Genomic DNA, 14,817 nt, shown 5'->3' on the forward strand with positions numbered 1-14,817 from the left:
TGTGAATATTTTTGGCTCATGATCTCGGAAGTGAGTGTTCATATGTTAAATATTGTCAAAGTTCACTACCATATAGATGAGGTTCAAGATGACAAAGTAAAAGCCACAAAATACACATTGGGTACTTAATAAATCAACTTTGATTATTTTCTTAGTCTTGTTTTTCATTATTTGATGCAGCATGTTGTTCACAGCTGATTTCCTGGTTCTTTTTCACTCCTTGGTCTCTGTGCTTTTATTTCTGCTTTTCTGCAACTGATGATGAACTTCACATCATTTATTATTCAATAGATTCTGAAAAAAAAGCTTATTTCTGTAAAGAATTGCTGTTTTCAAGAAGTAAAAATTTATGGTCCAGTGTATCTGATAAAACATAATTTTCCTCCTGATGAATTCTGTGTTTCAGGGGTTTCTAGTGCTGATTGGGGTGTGAGTTACAGTCCTTCACACATCTGTGCACTAAAGAACTCATCAGTGATAATGAGCTGCACTTATACATACCCTACTGGATATAAGATCAAGAAAGTGTTCTGGACCAAAAACCCTGTAAAGTGTGTAGAGTGTCCAGATCTGTCTGAGGATCCTGAATACAGACAGAGGCTTCAGTATCTGGGAGACACACCGCAGAACTGCACCATCAGACTGAGTCATGTGACACAGAAGGACCAACACATGTACTATTTCAGATTCACAACTCATAAACCTGATGGAAAATGGCTTGGTAAACCAGGAGTGTTTCTTACTGTCACAGGTGACTTTCATGAGGCTGAGCTCTTCTTCTGTGCATTATGTTGAATAATAATCAGTGTATGACAGCAGCACTAGATATAATGTGTGTGTTGTGTTCAGATCTTCAGGTGGAGGCTCCTGAGACAGTGACAGAGGGTCATAATGTCAGTCTGACATGTAAAAGCAGCTGCACTCTGACTGACAGAGCAACATTCATCTGGTACAGAAACTCACAGCAATTAACTGAGAGAAGAGACAGAAACAATCAACTCCTGCTGCAGTCAGTCAGAAGAGAGGATGCAGGCACATACACCTGTGCTCTACATGGACACAGTTACATCTCTTCTGCTGCTCATCTCAGTGTCACCTGTGAGTACAGAATGACATTTCATCTTTAACTTGTCTTTGAAAAGCTAGCAGAGTTCAGGGCTACATATCTCTGATTAAAGGGGTCATATGATGCCGCTAAAAAGAACATTATGTCGTGTATTTGGTGTAATGTAATGTTTTTATGCGGTTTAAGGTAAAAAATAAAATAAAATAAAAATTATTTTCCATATACTGTACATTATTGTTTCTCCTCTATCCCCCGCCTTCTGAAACGCATAGATTTTTACAAAGCTCATTGTTCTGAAAAGTGAGGTGTACGCTGACCAGCCAGCTATCCAGTGCGTTGTGATTGGCCGAATACTTCAAGCGGGTGATGGAAATGTTTCTTAACACACTGTTATGCCGAGTAATGAAACCCATTTCAAACGAGGTATTTGTTGCCTCCAGTGGGGACATAATTACTGATTATAATGACTTATACTGTGTTTTTATGCACTGTGTTGCGTATCACGCTGCGTAAACATAAAACCATGTCTGCATTTGTGATCAGAGAAACAACAAACAACAAGCTCTACTCTACACTGCTCAAAACTCACGTTTGAATCATCAGTGGCAATTTCTTTAAATATAAAAAACGTACTTACAGACTGTGAGTCAGAAGTACCAGACTGTCCTTGCAAAGTTGGAACTGCCTCACTTTATAGTAACAGCCTTTAAGGGAAGTCGTGGCCTAATGGTTAGAGAGTCGGACTCCCAATCGAAGGGTTGTGAGTTCGAGTCTAGGGCCGGCAGGAATTGTGGGTGGGGGGAGTGCATGTACAGTTCTCTCTCCACCTTCAATACCATGACTTAGGTGCCCTTGAGCAAGGCATCGAACCCCCAACTGCTCCCCGGGCGCCGCAGCATAAAAATGGCTGCCCACTGCTCCGGGTGTGTGCTCACAGTGTGTGTGTGTGTGCACTTCGGATGGGTTAAATGCAGAGCACGAATTCTGAGTATGGGTCACCATACTTGGCTGAATGTCACGTCACTTTCACTTTTTCACTTTTTGAGCACAGACCCATTGTAGACTAATCTGCAGGTTCAGAAAACAGTCCTCCATAAAATGTGTCACACAGCATCACACACTGCGGGCTTGAGAACGGTGTGGCCTGCAGATTCAACGAAGGACACATGTGACGACCCCGGGCTGGACTCCGCTTCGTCCACGGTGAAAGCTGATCCGGTGATCCACAGCGCAAAGTTGATGTATTTCCTCAGTGACCAGCACGGATCAGCCCCAGGCATGACGAAGTGGATATCATCCTATTTTGGAAGCCAAACAAAGTACACTGTAAAAACTAAAGGTTCCTGGAGGCACCTTTTGGGATTCTTCACTTTGCCACACCGGGGGAACCCTCTGTAGAGCCTCTAGGCACCGTTCTAAATGGGGTGGTTCTCTGAGGAACTTTAACAGTTCCTGGAGGAACCCTTTTATTAAGAATGGTCAGGAACCACCTTGGGTGCTTCGAGGCACCATTTCATACTTTCAGTTCTTTAATATTTACACCCCCCACCCCTCCCACTAGTTTACTGTTCATGCTATTGACATTTTTTAATAATTAAAAAAAACAAACTGAAAAACTAAAACAAATGCATATAAAACATTGCAATGCAAATCTTCCCACATAGTGACGTAGAGATGTGGGGGCGTGTTAGAACGAGCCGTTTCAGGGGGGCGTGGACAAGTCTTAACTTTTATAAAGAATATTTCTTTGGATTTGAGACTTTAGTCTTTGCAACTTTACAGATCTTCTTTATGCACCGAGAGCTTGTAACACTACAAAGAGAAAGGAAAATTTAAAATCACATCATATGACCCCTTTATTGGTTATTAGGTTTTGTGGATCTTGTCCTTTTACTAAAACCGGCTGAGAAGGAAACAGGAAAAGTTGCTTTTACAAATCCAGTGCTTTGTTACTGAATAAAATTGCTTATAAATAATGTATATATGTACAGGTAAATAATGAATAAACCATAAATAGCAGTGGCGGCTGGTCAATTGACGGCGCTTGAGCAACACACACTGATTCAAATCAGAAAAGTAAAGTCAGGACTACACTGTAAAACCTGACAAGTCACAGTAACTCAAACCGTTTGAGTAAACAGATTGCCTTTACTTAAACCATGTAAGTTTTAAAACATTGCAATTATGTAATCAAGTGATTAATTAAGTGCTGATTGAGCTTTAGTGATGAACAGCTGCTGTTAACAAACAGCATCACCAGCTCCACTTATTAATAACCAGACTGACTTTATTTCTGTCAGACGTCTACAGAAGATCTGATTGAGAATTAACTAAGGTTTTAGATGTTGATTTATTGTTTCATTTGAAGTAACCATGTTAGAGATCAGTGTTTGCTTTAGTTGGGCTCTTGACCCTTGATTTCTGTCTTAGATTATTTTTTATTTTTTTTGGACTTTGTAACCATGTGTTTTTGAAACATGTTTGTTATAACTCAAAAAACCCAGAGAAAATATGATCAGGTATTGGTTGTTATACAGCATATTGGTGATGATAATCATCAATTATGGAGCTGTTCAGAGTTCAAAATCTTACTTAAAAGGTGTTTAACAGTTAATTTAGTTGATTACAATGAAAGCCATTAAGAAAGTCAGTGGTGCTTTCATAATCAGTTAATATAAAGAACTTTTGCAAACAGTTTGTTCTTCTATGGTGTCAATTAGTCACACACAGACATCAATAATCAGAATATGAACCTCAACAATGGTTACGAAAAAAAAAAAAAACTATGTACTATTGTAGTACAAAACTCATCCATGGCTCCCAGCAAGCTCTGCTGCATTTTTTATTTTTTTTTATGGTCACCATTGTTGAGGTTCATATTTTGATTATTGATGTCTGTGTGTGACGAATTGACACCATAGAAGAACAGACTGTTTGGAAAGTTCTTTATATTAACTGATTATGAAAGAACTACTGGCTCTTAGAATCACTTTTACTATAATCAATCCAACTAATTACACAACATCTATTTCATCAGAGATAAAACTCTAAACAGTTTGATAATCAATTATTATCATCACCAATATACAGTATAACAACCAACATCTAAGTACAGGTTAGATAAAAAAAAAAATGCTAACCTGACTGCACTATAAGTTGCTTTGGATAAAAGCAGCTTCTAAGAGTGTGAGTGTGTGTGTGTGTGTGTGTGTATAACACCTAATGATATTTTCTCTGGGCTTTTGAGTTACAACAAATGGTTACAACAGCCAGAGAAAAAACTAAGACAGAAATCAAGGGTCAAGAGCCCAACTAAAGCAAACACTGATCTCTAGCATGGTTACATTAAATGAAAACATAAATCAACAGCTAAACCTTAGTTAATTCTCAATCAGATCTTCTGTAGACGTCTGACAGAAATAAAGTCAGTCTGGTTATTAATAAGTGGAGCTGGTGATGCTGTTTGTGGGGTTGTTTAATCAGATCTTGAGAGATTTAATGTATTTTATTTCAGTTTTATTTTATCTAAGGCTGTGTCTGAAGTCAGTTGTACTTCTTGTGTTTCTCTTTTCTTCAGTAATTCTGTTTGTAAACAGCAGCTGTTCATCACTAATTCACAATTATCACTCAATTAATCACTTAATTACTTAATTGCAATGTATATCTTCTTTCAGTGAACTCAACTGAATTAAGTTCAGAGTACTCATAACTGTTAAGTTTTAAAACTTAAATGGTTTAAGGCAATCGGTTTCTTCAAACGGTTTTGAGTAAACCTAACTTGTCAGGTTTTTAAGGATATCTGTTTACTCAAACGGTTTGAGTTTAAGTTACTTGTCGGGTTTTACAGTGCAGTGATACTGGAGGCCAAATTCTGTCCACACCTTATTATCAAAACATACTTTTTACAGACAAGCAGAATAGACCAGAATATGAACACAACAAGCTAAATTGCACGTTAAGCATTTTCACCCCTTTAAACAAGTGTAACAATTATAATCCAGAACTTGGTAAAACATTTATCTGCATTTCAAACATTTCAAACCTGTCCAGATGTAGTCTTAATTATATATATATGTTTTGTTCCCCTTTTTGTTAAAAATTTGAACCTAATTCAACTTTCAAAATAACAAACTACAAGAAGAAAGATAACGATTATTAAATACGTTACATCAGCCCTACCTAGAAAATTGTCCACCAGCCGCCGCGGCGTCTGTAAAGTGCATTTGCAGCTTTTGACCGCTGAGTGGCGCTTTAATCACAAGTTTTCAAACAAGCGCATCAAAGCACATTTTCGCAAATAGACGTCAGTTTTGCCTCGCTGATGTGTTACATTTGACGGCTGCAGTCAGGGAAAATGAAAGAAAAACACTGTAGTTAAAATATGTAATATTCACAGATGAAAGTTTGGTAATTATGAAGTTATGTTCGTTTCTTAGAACGAATTCAAGCAGAATAAATGTCAAGCCTGTGCCTGAGCTTATATTTTCTCTAAGCTACACAGTATTACACCATATTTTAGATTTTACACATTTAATAGGTGTGCAGTATTATTTATATAATATGAATTATGTGTTATATTATTCAAAAGAAATTGTGGTTTACTTTGCATAGTAGCATTAAAAGTAGAAGCCTATTTTAGTGAGCTAGGCTACATGGATTAATATGCAAAATGTCAATATTCTCATAAATGAGGCCTATATTTTAATTTATATTTTAAAATTCCTTTAATAAAACAACATGCATTTTTGTTATTCGTTACCTGTCCTTTATTTTGACAGACAACTTCTTGGGAAAATATATTTGTCTGTACACTGATTAAGAAATTGTTGCGTGTTTTATAAATTATTTTCTTTATTTTAGTAAAATGTGAGGCACTGTACAGGTCCTTCTAAAAAAAATTAGCATATTGTGATAAAAGTTCATTATTTTCCATAATGTAATGATAAAAATTAAACTTTCATATATTTTCATTGCACACCAACTGAAATATTTCAGGTCTTTTATTGTTTTAATACTGATGATTTTGGCATACAGCTCATGAAAACCCAAAATTCCTATCTCAAAAAATTAGCATATCATGAAAAGGTTCTCTAAACGAGCTATTAACCTAATCATCTGAATCAACTAATTAACTCTAAAAACCTGCAAAAGATTCCTGAGGCTTTTAAAAACTCCCAGCCTGGTTCATTCCTCAAAACCGCAATCATGGGTAAGACTGCCGACCTGACTGCTGTCCAGAAGGCCATCATTGACACCCTCAAGCGAGAGGGTAAGACACAGAAGGAAATTTCTGAATGAATAGGCTGTTCCCAGAGTGCTGTATCAAGGCACCTCAGTGGGAAGTCTGTGGGAAGGAAAAAAGTGTGGCAAAAAACGCTGCACAACGAGAAGAGGTGACCGGACCCTGAGGAAGATTGTGGAGAAGGACCGATTCCAGACCTTGGGGACCTGCGGAAGCAGTGGACTGAGTCTGGAGTAGAAAACATCCAGAGCCACCGTGCACAGGCGTGAGATTTTGAACCAGAAACAGCGGCAGAAGCGCCTGACCTGGGCTACAGAGAAGCAGCACTGGACTGTTGCTCAGTGGTCCAAAGTACTTTTTTCGGATGAAAGCAAATTTTGCATGTCATTCGGAAATCAAGGTGCCAGAGTCTGGAGGAAGACTGGGGAGAAGGAAATGCCAAAATGCCTGAAGTCCAGTGTCAAGTACCCACAGTCAGTGATGGTCTGGGGTGCCATGTCAGCTGCTGGTGTTGGTCCACTGTGGTTTTATCAAGGGCAGGGTCAATGCAGCTAGCTATCAGGAGATTTTGGAGCACTTCATGCTTCCATCTGCTGAAAAGCTTTATGGAGATGAAGATTTCGTTTTTTTAGCACGACCTGGCACCTGCTCACAGTGCCAAAACCACTGGTAATGGTTTACTGACCATGGTATTACTGTGCTCAATTGGCCTGCCAACTCTCCTGACCTGAACCGCATAGAGAATCTGTGGGATATTGTGAAGAGAAAGTTGAGAGACGCAAGACCCAACACTCTGGATGAGCTTAAGGCCGCAATCGAAGCATCCTGGGCCTCCATAACACCTCAGCAGTGCCACAGGCTAATTGCCTCCATGCCACGCCGCATTGAAGCAGTCATTTCTGCAAAAGGATTCCCGACCAAGTATTGAGTGCATAACTGAACATAATTATTTGAAGGTTGACTTTTTTTGTATTAAAAACACTTTTCTTTTATTGGTCGGATGAAATATGCATTTTTTTTGAGATTTTTTGGGTTTTCATGAGCTGTATGCCAAAATCATCAGTATTAAAACAATAAAAAGACCTGAAATATTTCAGTTGGTGTGCAATGAATCTAAAATATATGAAAGTTAAATTTTTATCATTACATTATGGAAAATAATTTTTGAAAATATTTACTTTATAAATTTTTATAAACACCTATATAATTTCGTTCCCATTATTTAGGCCTAATTAAAACAAGAAACGAATAAATTAAACCTGCACGATTTAGCTAAATCATTGAAATTCTAAAGAATGGACTGATTAATAAAACGTCCTCACGATTAAACTCAAGTTCTCTCATTATAATCACCAAAGTGCAAATGATGTAAAAAAAAAAAAAAAAAAAAAAAAAAAAAAAAAGAGCTTCATTAATTTACAACTTCAGTGATTTTAAAGGGGGCCTTCTTTACTTGCTTTCATATAATTTAAGTAAAAAAATAAAATTGCAGCCGCATTTAAATGCAGGTGTGTAAAATGTCTGCGTGCAAGATTTGTGCGGCGAGAGTGATGCTGAGTGCACACGCAGCATTTATTCTTATTTGTTTTATCTTCTTTACAAATCTTGTTTGGTTTTATTTTGGATAATTGCATGTAAAAAAAATACGTTGTAATGCATATGCAAAATGCGAATTAATAGTCTAAATGAACTTGTGTAAACAATATAATTAGAACTAACAATATAATTTGATTTATTAATTTTTTTAAATGAACAATTCCTGTATAAAATGGGACAGCAACCTTTATATCAAACATTTTGAAATCATCCACAGCTGAGCAACGCGCGAGGCAGGTTGAGCGTGCGAAGTGAATGTGCTGAACAAAGTCATTTTCAGATGCAATGAAAATAAAAATAATAAAAAACCCTGGATAGCCTAGATTAGGCCCAGACTCTGTTCCTAAATATATAATAATTATAATTACTGTTAACCCACAGTAACAAATTTTAACCGATTAATCGCCTATTTTCGTTTGCTGCATGTTTTTTTTTTTTTTTTAATTAATTAATTTATTTTTTAAAACAGGCTAAAAAATAAATTAAGTTTGTGAGAGGAAAAAAATATATATGTCATGTATATATTGCATTTTATTACATTCAGAAATAATAACGGCTGGCCTAATAATGTTATAATGTGCCAACAGGATATTTTTAGTTCTCTTCACTTTACAACAAATCCTTTAAATTTAACAAATTTATCAGAACAGAACAAGAATAAAAAATATATAATTCTAATGGATAAATAAAATTGCAGTATATAATAATATAGGCTTAGATATAAACATACAAATAAATAAATGAATAATAATTTAAAGCGAACCATAAGGTAAGGTTGGGCTCTCATTCGGGAGAAATCCAAACGTTTCCATATTCGTGATGTTTCCTATTTCAAGCTTAACTATTATTCATTAGGTAAAATAGGCTTTGTAGTTCACGTGTGTTTCAGTATCGACGGAAAAAAAATAAAAAATCATAATTAACAAAAATATGCCAAAGTGGACCGCTGCTCGCGCCGAATGGCACGGTGAACGGCTACTGTTTCCAATGAATGTGCGCGAGGCACCAGCGCGATCAAACAGCTGAAACAGAAAATACTCAATTTTTGGTCACACAGTGAAGGCATAATTCAAAAATGCAAAGTGTTAGCAGTTTGAAAAATCAAGAATAATAACAGAATTAATAATAATTATTGCTAAATGCTGGACCGTTCTCATTTCGATCTGCAAATGGAACCTGAAGGATTTTTTTTAAACCAAGAATGAACCAAAATGAAGACATTTAGCTTTTTATCCGTATATATAGGCCTTATATTTAATGACTGTTTAATAACAATAGCAAGCATAAGATCCTTTGTGTAAAGGTCTTTCTTTTAAATTTTGATGAGTAGACTGTAGCCTAAGACTATACTAAATTTTGAAATTAACTCACTGTACATTTTTAATGGTTTTTAAAGATGTTGCAATGTTATATCATAATGTTATTGTTGTTTTACTTCCTCCTTTTATCTCATTTTACAATTACGTTCAGTTCGCAATCCGTCCCTTTGCGTCACCTGGCGGTAGTTTCGCGAATGAATTTAACACGCGACTGACTTGCAGTTAACGCCGTGGCCCTGCGGCGGCGGTACGCGAGGCAGTAGTACCCATTTTGGTTGTCTACCTGCTGTACTTCCAGTGAATCCTGTGATCTCTATCAGTCCTAATGATGGAGTTTCAGAAATCTGTGACTTGTAAGTCTCAGTTGTGTGATGTCAAATTTACTTTGTTAATGTCTTGTATTTTTTTAGATCCTCCAAAGAATGTCTCAGTGTCCATCAGTCCATCTGTAATAGTGGAGGGAGATTCAGTGACTCTGAGCTGCAGCAGTGATTCAAACCCTCCTGCAGAAATCAAGTGGTTTAAAGGAAGAAAGTTTGTAGGATCTGGAAGAATCTACAACATCTCAAAGATCAGCTCTGATCACAGTGGAGAATACAAGTGCAAGTCCAGCAATCAACATGGAGAGAAATACTCTGATGCTGTGACTTTAAACATCATGTGTGAGTTTATTAGATGTTTTTTTATCATTTCAGCTCAAATTAGTAATTTTTAAAATGTATAAGAGGTCTTTAATAATATGGTGATTGTTATTAGACCCTCCCAGGAACGTCTCAGTGTCTATAACTGGATCTGGTGTAATAGTGGAGGGAGATTCAGTGACTCTGATCTGCAGCAGTGATTCAAACCCTCCTGCTCTGAACTTCAGCTGGTTTAAGGAGAATCAAAGCTCAGCTGTTGGATCTGGACAGAGTTTCAGTGCACTACAAAGTGGACGCTTCTACTGTGAGGCTCACAATCAACATGGATCTCAGAGATCAGACGCTGTTACTGTCACAGGTGAAGCTTTTATTAACACACTCCTGTATCTTCACATCATTCATCAGTTTGTTAATTATGATGACCTTCATTTTCAGTTCATCCTGGAGCTGATAGGAACGTGATTGTGATCGCAGCAACATCTGGAGGATTATTCATCATCATCATCATCATCATCCTGCTTATAATGTGAGTTCAATAAATAAAACTGCAGTGATTATATATGTTCATTTTTGTTCTGATGTAGTAAAAACTTGATCATATATGTTTGATTATTAGTATATGTATGTATGTAGTTAAGTCAAGACAAGACACCTTTATTTATGTAACACTTTATACAGTAAAGATTGTGTCAAAGCAGCTTTACAGTGTCAAACAGGAAAAAAGTGTATTGATAATGCAAGAGGACAATAGTAAAGATAATTTTTCAGTTAAAGACGGTTCATCATTGATACAGTGATGTCATCATCCAGATCAGCTCTCTTCTAATAGTATCTGTGCAATCAAGACAATATTGTCAGAAATTAAGCGTCCCCAGCTAAGCACACCAAAGGTGACAGTGACAAGAAATCAAAACTCCATCAGTGACAGAAATGGAGAAAAAACCTAAGACTAATATTTGCGTGTCATTCCTCTTACGATGAAACAAGTACATCAGGTGTTAAGTGTATTAATGTATGCTGTTAATGTCTGTTATTATAACAGGAGGAAACGAAAGAGTGATAAATCTGAAGATCTAACAATGAAACAGGTAAATCAACACAACTTCACAGAAGCAGAATATGTTTTAGTTATCTGATGTTATTTGATCTTATGTTGTACTTGGTCTGAAAAGTTTGAGACCTGCTGCTGTGTCTCAGAAGCTGCGCCTCACCTCTGAAAAATTCATTTGTCTTACAGTTTTTTACAATCTCTAGGACACATTTCTCAATAATTAGGTCACTTCTTCAAAACTCTTCACACAGCGAGCACAACATCAGTCTCTGTGCACTAAACTGTGGATCATTTATCATCTGACATCTGACTTACATGAATTCTTTTATCATTTCGACACAAATACCATCAAAACTTTATGTACTATACTATGGAACCATACACTCTAAAAAATGCTGGGTTAAATATAACCCAGTGCTGGGTTAAAAAGGGACCAACCCAGCGGTTGGGTTGTTTTGACCCAGCGGTTGGGTTATTTTGACCAGAGGTGGGTAGTCCAGGGGTCAGAAAGTAAAAGTCCTGCCATATTTTTGCTCCATCCATGAACTCAGCAGCTGATTTCAACAGAGGAGGAACCAAGTCATTCCTTTCAAGTCACAAACAAGTCTCAAGTCAAATCCCAAGTCCTGAAAGAGTTAAAGTTAATGAGATAAATAAGTGATTAATTAAATGATGATTGTGCATTAATGATGAACACATGCTGTTATTGGAAATTACAGAGGATCAGATGTTGATGTTTTATTGGTTAAAATGATGCCACCATCATGGAGATCAGTGTTTGATTTAGTTGTGCTCTTGACCCTTGACTTGTTGCGCTAGATCTCTCTCTCTGTAGAAATGGCATGTGGTGTTTTACAATGATGAGATATTTGCTGTTTATATGTGATGAAACAAGCCTCTTGAAATGGCCTGATTTTATTTAAAATAACTTGCTTCCATTTACATGTTCAGGTTTTGCATTAAGAACTATGTGAAACTACAGAACACTGTTGTTCTAAAATATATAGTGAATTAATAAAAAAAAAAAAAGCGTTTGTGTGTGTGTACATATAATACACCAAAAAAACAAACTACTATACTATTAAGACACAGAGAGACATCAAGAACCAGTATACCAATCTCAACAATGGTGACAATCAACAAAATGCTTCATGATGCAATGAATGCTGGGTAACACCATAGTAAAAACTCCCATCATGCACTGCAGTATGAAAAATTATTGTCACCACTGTTGAGGATAGTATGATAAATGTTCATGGCTAAATTCCTGAGCAGACATAGCTTTTTTTTATTCAATATTATTGACACATTAAGGTGGCATTTGTTTAAAAGTTTGTTTTTTTTTTTTTTTTTTTGTAGTTCTACAGTACCTGAACAATAAACCAAAGAGAGAGACCGCTTTATGATGTTTATTTACCATGAGTTATTAGCAGAAATTGCAAGTTACTCTGCTATTTCAAGCTTTTGATTCAGCGATGCACAAATGTTTGCTGTGAAACAATATTGCATTTGCTTATAAACCAACTACTTTGAGTTATTAAAAGGGTCAAGAGACTAATTAAAGCAAACCTTGACCACAGTTATAAATCAGTATATTTCATCCAAGGCTGTGCCTGGAGTCAGTTGTAGTTCTTGTGTTTCTCTTTTCTTCTGTTAAGTTGATTGTTAACAGCAGGTGTTCATCACTAATGCACAATCTTCATTTAATTAGTCACTTAATTATCTCATTAACTTTAACTCTTTGAGGACTTGGGATCTGACTCGAGACTCGTTTGTGATGTGAAAGGAATGACTTGGTTCTCCTCTGGTTAAAACAGCTTGCTGAGTTCATGGGTGGAATAAACATATGGCAGGACTTTTACTTTCTGACCCCTGGACTTTATACCTCTGCCAACTGCTGGGTCAAAACAACCCAACTGTTGGGTTGGTCCCTTTTTAACCCAGCGTTGGGTTATATTTAACCCAGCATTTTTTAGAGTGTATGGGTAGCAAAATTTATTTTGAAATGTAATTTGCATAATGGCAATGCATTTCTTTATTTAAATGTACATTTTCCCATACATACTGTATGTGCAACATTTAGTGCAAAATGAAAATTCAATTATATAATTTAGATTTGCCATTTCCTAAACTAGTTTTAATATGTAAATTAAAAACATATTTTAACATTTTATAAGTTGAACAATTAAAATGAAAATGTATTACCCAAATTGATTAGATGTTTAAATTGTCCAAGCAAAAACTGTAGCAAAATTATCATTTAAATGCCATTTTATCTAAATGCATTTAGACTTAATGGGTAGGACACTTGGGATTGAATTTTCATTATAACACCGTATGATAATTGTAGCAAAATGCAGTGTGAATTTCAAAATGCATTCTGAGCCAAATGTACAGCAAAGGGTAGCAAAATGGTGATTTAAATGTCTTTTATTTTTCTTAGATGCATTGACACTTACACTTCATTAATTGCATATTCATTAAATATCCCTGTGATCAGTGTAGACTAGTCAATGTGGATTTGAAAAAGCATTCCGAGCCGATCATGCCCCCAACCTGTCAATCATTATATCAAGACGAGGCTTTTGAACGAATCGGTTGTGTTACGACCCTGGTCCAAGGTCAGGGAGGTAATATAAATAAAGTGTTATAAAAAAAAGTTCTGTTTCAACAATTTCTTTCTTTGTTTATTATTATCCATTTTCACAGAGGTAAAGTGAAGAAACTCTTCAGGGTTGGGCAAGGCCAAAACAATAAACAAAACAGCCACTGCCTAAACCCAAGTAACAGCTAACTAAACCATGCAAAAAAAAAAATAAAAATAAATAAAAGAAAATAAAATACAATGGTCGTTACCTAACTCCCTGGCTGTCCCAAAAACAGCAGAAAAAGTAGGTACAAAAAGAAACAGTCACCCAGCCCCTACTGCTTCGATAAAAGAGGTATATGTGTAATGTTTACAAAAATTAAAGGGCAACACAACTGCCACAATAGAGAAACTAAAAAAAAAACAATAAATGGACAATCAACAAAGTCAAAGTTAACATAAATAAATAGGAATATGTAGTTAACAACAACACAGCACTCTTTTAAGGATAACTGGTACAAGCCAACCACCGTGACACTCTCTCAGCAGCCACAATGTGCCAACAACATCTCGCTCTCTCTGGGCCACGTCAGCATTCCCAGCATATTTCAAAGGAACACTACCTGAGAGAGAGAGAGAAAGAGAGAGAGAGAGAGAGAGAGAGAGAGAGAGAGAGAGAGAGAGAGAGAGAGAGAGAAAATTGAAAACACCTTATTACAATAAATCACATTTTGTTAGTACACTTGCTACAACACTTCTAACCGTTACATCATGTCACAAAAACACCAAAAAAACCAAAGCATTGAAATAAATTACATCAAAGATGTAAAAAACAATTCTTCTTCAATAACTAAGCATAAAGCTCCATTAATCACACCATTTCTTCTCAAAAGTGTCTAAATCCTTTGTAGACTTATAAAAACAAATATCAACCAACACTCGTGATTTCACCAAATTTAAAAACAAACCACCACATATTCACCAGACATTCTTTCCACCTTGTTTTTCCTGCTCATATAAATAGCTAATTTAGCCTGCCCTAAAACAAAGTTCAAAAGCTGACATGTAAACCTATTACATCTAACAAATTTAAAACCAAAAACAAAATTTTCATGAAAAACAATTCATTAAAAGAAGTGAATATTTTTTCCAAAAATAAGAATAATGTTTTCAATCTGTCACATTCCATGAAAGCATGAAACACAGTTTCTCTTTTTGAACAAAAAGGACAATCAGACAAAACTTCATGATTAATAACATAAATAAAAAGCATTTACTGCAATGGCGCCATGAAGAAGTCTCCACTGCATATCCC

General features: G+C 36.0%; 1 protein-coding gene across 4 annotated transcripts in view; it reads left to right on the forward strand.

Moving 5' to 3' along the window:
- The window catches only part of LOC109071913 (B-cell receptor CD22-like), a 115,364-nt gene that overhangs the window by 95,774 nt on the left and 4,773 nt on the right, over positions 1–14,817 (forward strand). For 3 of the 4 annotated variants that reach the window (XM_042764727.1, XM_042764719.1, XM_042764736.1), the window contains exons 5-7: positions 9,980–10,222; positions 10,300–10,390; positions 10,907–10,952. In XM_042764727.1, coding sequence (XP_042620661.1) covers positions 9,980–10,222; positions 10,300–10,390; positions 10,907–10,952 — 380 coding nt within the window. Of the gene's footprint in view, positions 1–406; positions 752–849; positions 1,099–9,633; positions 9,886–9,979; positions 10,223–10,299; positions 10,391–10,906; positions 10,953–14,817 lie in introns of all 4 variants that reach the window. The other variant, XM_042764743.1, reaches the window with a different exon arrangement.

Source organism: Cyprinus carpio, chromosome A1 (genome assembly GCF_018340385.1).
Source record: "Cyprinus carpio isolate SPL01 chromosome A1, ASM1834038v1, whole genome shotgun sequence".
Taxonomy (NCBI): domain Eukaryota; kingdom Metazoa; phylum Chordata; class Actinopteri; order Cypriniformes; family Cyprinidae; genus Cyprinus; species Cyprinus carpio.